This window comes from Cynocephalus volans, chromosome 14 (genome assembly GCF_027409185.1).
Source record: "Cynocephalus volans isolate mCynVol1 chromosome 14, mCynVol1.pri, whole genome shotgun sequence".
Lineage (NCBI taxonomy): Eukaryota > Metazoa > Chordata > Mammalia > Dermoptera > Cynocephalidae > Cynocephalus > Cynocephalus volans.
The window spans coordinates 85710383-85717276 of NC_084473.1; the positions used below are offsets into that span (position 1 = coordinate 85710383).

Consider the following 6894-nt stretch of genomic DNA (forward strand, 5'->3'; position numbering starts at 1 on the left):
GTACCAAAAGGACATTTCTTCATTTATTGAAAAATGTTTCAACATTTTTACATACATGCACAATATTTACAGCCAAAGTCAACATTGTGGTAATGCACTTTCATGGAGCCAAATTTGCAAAAAATGCACGAAATAAATTCAAACTCTCTAAAAGTCTTTATACAATTTATAGTTCCAATATTTATAAAGTATTGGAAATTATGCAAAGATGAAATATATAGCATAGAAAATTGTGGAAAAAAATAATGCTGACATTTTAAACGATGGGAAAAACTAAAATAGAAAGAAAACAAAAAAACTAAAAAGAAAATTACAGAGACACATTATGGGTAATTGTGTAAAGTTAGTGCATAAGATCTGGCTGACTTTTACAATCATTAACTATATTTTCAAGTCTTGCCTCTCAATGAATAGCTGCTGTTTTTATTTTAGGGCATGGCTCTCCTCAGAGAATATGCTCGCATTCCTTTCCTACGTGGTGATGCTCTTTTTGAAATCCTGCTGTGATTCGGTATACACTGACATGAGCATTCCCTTTTAAATTTGCCCATTTTCTGTGCCATGCTTCTATGTTGCTCTGTGTACATGGAAATTCATTCCACATGCACTCATATACAGACCACAAATTTGGCAGAAACAATATTGGTGACTAAACAAAAACACCATTGCGCAAATGTCTTCTTATCCTACCAAACCAGTCAGAAACTTCACTGTCTTCTTCAGGCAAATGCAGCTTTAATTCATCAAAAGCTCATGGATTTTCATCAACTGAAAGGAATGCCAATGCAGACAAATGGTGCATTTTTAAACTAAGTTTTCTTCATTGCCATATAGGGTAGCCAACCCACTCATCTGAATTTTCCACCAAATGCATTGGGCCAAATGTAAAAAACAAAACAAAACAAAAATTTTATTGTAACACCTTGAAATTCACTTTTAGAAGCCTTAACCACACACCTAATTCCAAATCTGTTATTATGATTTGGAGATTCAATTGAAACCTGTGTTTTTCTGCAAAGTCCACCAAATCTTTAAATAAGTATTTATAAAGTGCTTCACATCTTCCAGTCCTTGAAACATAAACGAGTGGATAAGTTCCAGAATTTTCAGATCCAACAGGGGCATGACTTGTATACAGTTTCTTCATACATAAAATGAGATGATATCAGCCACCCTGATCCCTCTCAGCAATGGTGTGAAAATAACACTGAGAAAATACAGATGAAAACTGTTGGGAACTAGAAATTTTAAGACAAAGCCCTCTGACCAAGCTGCCACTTCCAGGCTAAGTTTAATTCCATATACGTAAATTGAAGGCAGTGTTGTGCGATTGACCCTGGTCTGAAGTTAGGAAGATGGGCTGGCCTATCTCCAAGGAAGCAATGAACCAACCAGGGAAGGCCACAGATTCGAAGGTGGAGGTGCTACCGGTCTTGGCATGATAGAAAAGGAAGGGTTTCACTGGCTCAGGTTGATTGTATAGATCCATGATCTTCTGCTCCTGAAATGTGACAGAGAATACCATGAGGAGAAATAGAAGCTGTTTAAGATGTTCAAAATTATTTGCACACAGTCAATAAATGTTCCAAAGTTTGAGAAAGCCTTATCCATCTATTAGAGCAAGCCTGGAAAAACACATTTCAAAGGAGCAGCAGAGTGAACACACACAAGATTTCACCTTCCAAGTCCCCGCCCTCAAATCCAGAGATGCCATAGGAAGGATACAAGGGACAGATTAATGAACAAGTGGCCACACTTGAACCACAAATGGAACTCTCTTCATATAAGATTTCAGAGATGCAAATTTGCAGCAATAAACCAAGGGTCTTCCTTACCAACACCACAACAGAGAGCCACCACCCTACAAGAGCCACTGCGATGGCAAAGGATGGCCAGGTTGGGGTATGAGTCTCCAACCAATTGCCAAACATACAAGAAAGACCAATACCATGAAAAAGATGCAAGAGGATCTAATGAGTCAAAGGATTTGCACCAAAGGAGCAAAGTAAATAGAGCACTCAGAAAATGCCATCTATATTGTATATAGAAGTATATTTTGTACTTGTATGTGTATGTATTCGTTTATGCATACATTGTATATTTAGGTAAAATAAGTATTTCTAAGTAAATTACATATGTGCAAGATCTCAAGAGAGACACAGGAGTGGTCAATAATTCAGACACATTCCACCCTGAGTAGGGAGTTTTCTCCCATGGTATTCCCTTGCTCAGTTAATGACATCCAGTTTATTTGATTCTTTGGGTGGCCAGAAACCCAGGAATCATCCTTAATACCTCTTTTTCTGATCCCAGAACATCTAACCCAGCAGCAAGTCCTGTTGACTCTATTTCCAAAATATTTCCTGAATCGAGCCATTTCTTGCACCCCACACACAGCCAACTCCCAATCCAGACCATCACCATCTCTCACCTGGACTACCAGGTTGGATTTCTAGCTGTTCTATTTGACCCTACTCTGTCCTCTACCAACTATTCCTCACAAAGCAGTTGAGCAAATTTTAAACTGAAATAAATAAGTAAGATCATGTTACCTTCTGGCTTAAACTTCTTGCATGATTTTCTATTATAATTACAATGAAATCCAAATTCCTTAAAGCCTGCAAGGTCTACCTGCCCCGGCCCCTGACCCCAGCTCTTGCCCACCTCCCTGCTGGACCTCCCACCGCTCCTCTGCATGCCCATTCTACTCTGGTTGCACCTGACTTCTTCCTGTCCCTCAAAGACCCCAAGGTGTTTCTGCCGAGGGTCCTGGCACCCCTTCTCACCCCACCTGGACACGCTGCCACCACAGCTTCCCATGGCTGGCTCCTGCCCACTACTTAGGTCTCACCTCAGATGTCACCTCCTTGGGGAGAACTGCATCCTAGCCAAAGCAGGTCTCAAATCCCCTTCCTCCCACCCACCACTATCTCATATCTGGGTTATTTTCTTCATTAGTGAGAATCACTACCTAACTTAGCATATTTACCTATCAATCACATAATTATTGTCTGACTTGCTCATCACCGTATTCCTCAACATGTGGAAAAGCCCCTGGCATTCTACTCAATAGAGATTTACAGACTGTTTAATAAGTGAAAGAATGCCTTCTCATTTCAAACCACATACCTCCTCCTGCATCCTCCCCTTCAACTTCCTACTCACTGAGAAACTTGAAGCAATTAAGGGAGAACTTGCAACCACCCACCAATCGCAGGGCCCCCAGCATATCACCCCACACCCGTGCCTCCCTGCCAGAGAAGGACCAGGCAACAGGTCCAATCTGCACTCCCCAACTTCAGTGTGTTCCTCTAGCCATTCTCCCTGCTCTCTAGTACTCCATCAATTTTGCTTTCTCTACTCAATCATTCCCTGTCATTTCCTGATTATTTGCTGTCATTTCCACCATCTTAAAAAAATAACTATTTTGATTACCCACCACCACTGCCGATTCTCCTTTGCAGGAAACTCCATGCTATAGCTGTCTATATTTGCTGTCTCTGATTTCTCTCTTGTAATTCCTCTCTTTGAACTCGCTCCATCCAGGTTTTCTCCCCCACAACTGCACCAACATCAAGGTCCTCCCCAGTGACCCACAGATTGCCAAATACAATGGCCAATTCTTAGTCCTCATCTGAGGACCAAAGCAACAAGAGAAGGGTTACTTAGCAGACAGGACACAGCGGGAAATGTAATTCCCAGTCCTCATCTTACTGATCACGCTCTGTCGGTGATTCCTGTTACCTCCACTTAAAATTTTTTATTTCCACAATCTGATCTGCTTCTTTCCACCTCCACTGCTACCCCTTGGCCCATCAAATCAGACCTAGATCACCTCAAAGCCTCCTGAAACACTTTTTCCCTTGCTCCTTGCAATCTACCATCGACTGGGATCCAGAGTGATTCTTTTTAGAACTAAGTCAATCTGCATAACTCTTCTGTTATGAAACATTCTAAGAGCCTCTCATCTCACTTAGATTGCAAGGCTAATACCTTACAAAGGACTGCAAGGCCCTTTGTGGTCTGCCTTCATCTCTCTGAACTCCTCCTTCCTCAATTCACTCCTGCTCATCTGTCTTCACTGGTCCTGGGACTTGCTCTCACTGGATACCCTGCTGAATAACTTCCCTCCCTCCTTCTATTCTCTTCTAAAATTTTACCTTCATAATGACACCTACCACACTACAGCCTGACTCCACCTGTTTCTGCCTGTCTCTTTATTCTTCTCTAATTGTTATTGTCTAGGAGACATAACACCCTTTAACATAGCATAAATTTACCTACTATTATATTTATTGTTTGCCGTTTCTCTTTTCCTACCAGAAATCAAGCCCCCACACAGTCAGAGCTCTTTGCATGGATGTGCACGGATATATCTCAAGCACCCACATGGTGCTGGAGGCCCAGAAGTACCCACACAATTGCTGGATTGAGTTGAAGTGAACTAAACCAAAGTTTATGGAACAAGAACAGAAAGTTATTTTTTTAAAAATGAACCAACCAGAGAGCTTGGGAATTAAAACCATAAGACTGAAATTTCAGAAAGTGCTATAGAAGGATAATTCAGCAGATGGGAAAAAAGACTGAAAATGTAATCATGAGCTGGGAGATTGAACTATTGAATCTCACCAAAAATTTTTTTTAAAAAAAACCCAGCAATGAAAGGATAGAAAGCATGGATAATTAGATGAGATATCGTGAGACACTGAAGTGAGATCTGGCAGCTCCAGTTATGGATGAAATAGCAATTCCAAAATGAGAATAAGGGAGAGACTTCTACCAAATAAACTTGGTCTAAAAAAAATTGGCTTTCCCCCCCCCCCCACTTTATTTTTCTTAGTCACTCACCTTCAGCTGCAATGTGGGCTTTCCTCCAACATCTTCACAAAACAGGCACATTTCTGGCTTCTGGATTCCCAAATAAATGGGAGACCCTTTGCCTTGCTCAAAAGATGTTAAATGCTTGCATGTGACAACAGCGATAGTGACTATAAAGATAAGAGGGAAAGATGGTGTTAGTTTTCTTTCAAAGTCAAAAAAAAAGGCTCATTGGTTTAGGAAGGCAGTACCTCACAGGTGGAAAAGACACCACTCCAGGTCCACCAAATGCCCAACTACTGTATTCATTCACTCACTCATTCATCCATTCATACCATCTACCAATCACTTCCCTAGTAGATAGAGAGAATACAGAGAGTTACAGATAGCAGACCTGCCCTTGAGATTTTCAACACTCTGCTTGAATACCTGGGGATGAGAAACTCCTACCCCAAATAGGCCCTCTGATTCCTGGAGAGCTCTATGCATTAGCAAGATTCACCTAATGTGATGTTGAAATGTGCTTTCCTGTGGTATACACCTATTTAGCCTTTCGAGGACACTGATGTCAGGCAGAGCAAGCTACTCCTCTTCCATAAGACAGGCCTTCAGATCACTGAAAGCAGCTCTCCTATTCCACAGGAGGCTCCTTGACCATCTCTGATTTCTTTACCCTAGTCTGTGACAAACTTCTCTCTGACTTCTCTTCCCAGGCAGGTTTGAAATTCTACCTGCTCTAGGTAGGCCCCTTTGTCAAGCCACAGTTTAACACGAGGCCAATGCCAGCATCCCAGCTACGCCCATACAAGAAGGGGCAGAGCAGCCATGGGATGGCCACTTACCTGGAGACACACTGTTACTCCGTGGAACTGTCACAAGGGTCTGACCCTGGAGGATCCACACCTGCTGATTCAAATCAGAGACTGTCCCATTCAGAGGTCTAGGCGCTACATTTTGGATAGAAAAAAAAAATAATGAAGAAACTGGTAATCAAGGCTGCTTAACTAGGGGAAAAGTCATTTAATCCAGGCCCTTCAGTAAGGAACGTCTGGGTTTACACACCAAAACTGGCAGTGACCTGTCAGCCCAGCCTTTCTCTCCAGTAAAGTCATGGGCTCTGATAAGGAGGGCAAGGGCTCCCAAGGGTGGGAAATGGTTTAAGAGGGCAAACCTTCCAGACAGAGGGTAATAAGCAGCTCCACAGTACACAAGTGTCAAGGCCCAGCTACCCTCTTTTGTGCCTACTCTGTGCTTGGGGGACAGCTGCTGGGGACTGGAGCTAGCCCCCAGTCCAGTGGTGGTGGACAGGCACCAGGTGGTAAGAGCCACACATGGGGAGCAGCAGAGAATGCTGGGGCTTCCAGAGGACACAGCTGTGAGTGCAGGTGGCCCAGGCCCAGAGAGCCCCATCTCAACATCACCTGCTTGAGCGCTGCTATGCTCATCAGGGACAGAGACTCCTCGAGTGCCTGTCATAGTGAGGTTGTTTCAGAACCTATGGAGACAGAGATAAAAAAGATGAGCTGCAGAAGATGTTTCCAAGACCTTTCAGAACACTGGTTCCTCAGGCTCTCTTTCTGGACAGGGAGCTGGGAAGTCTGGTCTGACACAAAGCTCCAGTAAGGATATCTGAGGCACCTCTTGGGATAAAACTTCAGAGCAGCCTCAGGGAAGGGAGGTCAGGCAGAATTTTCCTCCACCTAGAGATCTGGCTAATGACAGTATCTCCCTACAAGTTCCAAGGCCAGCCATGACTCCTAGTCTTAAATACCCCACAAGCCCCTGATGCCAGAGTCTTCCCTTCCCCAGGCATCTGCTTCTGCCTAGGATCAGGGGAGGCCCCATGCCAGGGCAGCTCTGCCAGTATCCCAGCAACACCCCAGTGAGAAGCAGCAAGCCCCACACAGCACAGGGCAAGGAGCGAGCCTGCCATGACCCCATCCTTTGGTTGAGTCCCAATGCACAGAAAAAAGGGAAGGCTCCAAAGTCAGAGCATTTTCCAGCTATCAGCTGCACCTGGCAAGGAAGGGCCTTGATCAAAAGTCCAGGGGACTGAACTGTGGCTCCAGCAGCTTC

The 6894-nt window shown here is 43.5% G+C and overlaps 1 protein-coding gene across 1 annotated transcript; it reads right to left on the reverse strand.

The window, feature by feature from the left end:
• Nucleotides 1-1279: 1279 nt before the first annotated feature.
• On the reverse strand, nt 1280-6305 carry LOC134363429 (interleukin-36 gamma-like). The gene is made up of 4 exons (XM_063079040.1): nt 6240-6305; nt 5661-5765; nt 4849-4988; nt 1280-1501 (listed from the first exon to the last, which is right to left on the reverse strand). The coding sequence occupies exons 1-4, from the start codon at nt 6292-6294 to the stop codon at nt 1292-1294; spliced, it is 510 nt and encodes a 169-aa protein (XP_062935110.1). The 5' UTR covers nt 6295-6305; the 3' UTR covers nt 1280-1291.
• Nucleotides 6306-6894: the final 589 nt, after the last annotated feature.

Excerpts from the sequence above, each read along its gene's own strand:
- LOC134363429 (XM_063079040.1), bottom strand. The coding sequence starts at position 6,294 with ATGACAGGCACTCGAGGAGTCTCTGTCCCTGATGAGCATAGCAGCGCT. Across the intron at positions 4,989-5,660 it reads GAGTAACAGTGTGTCTCCAG|TCACTATCGCTGTTGTCACA; the intron begins GTAAGTGGCCAT and ends TTATCTTTATAG. Across the intron at positions 1,502-4,848 it reads AGCCCACATTGCAGCTGAAG|GAGCAGAAGATCATGGATCT; the intron begins GTGAGTGACTAA and ends GTCACATTTCAG.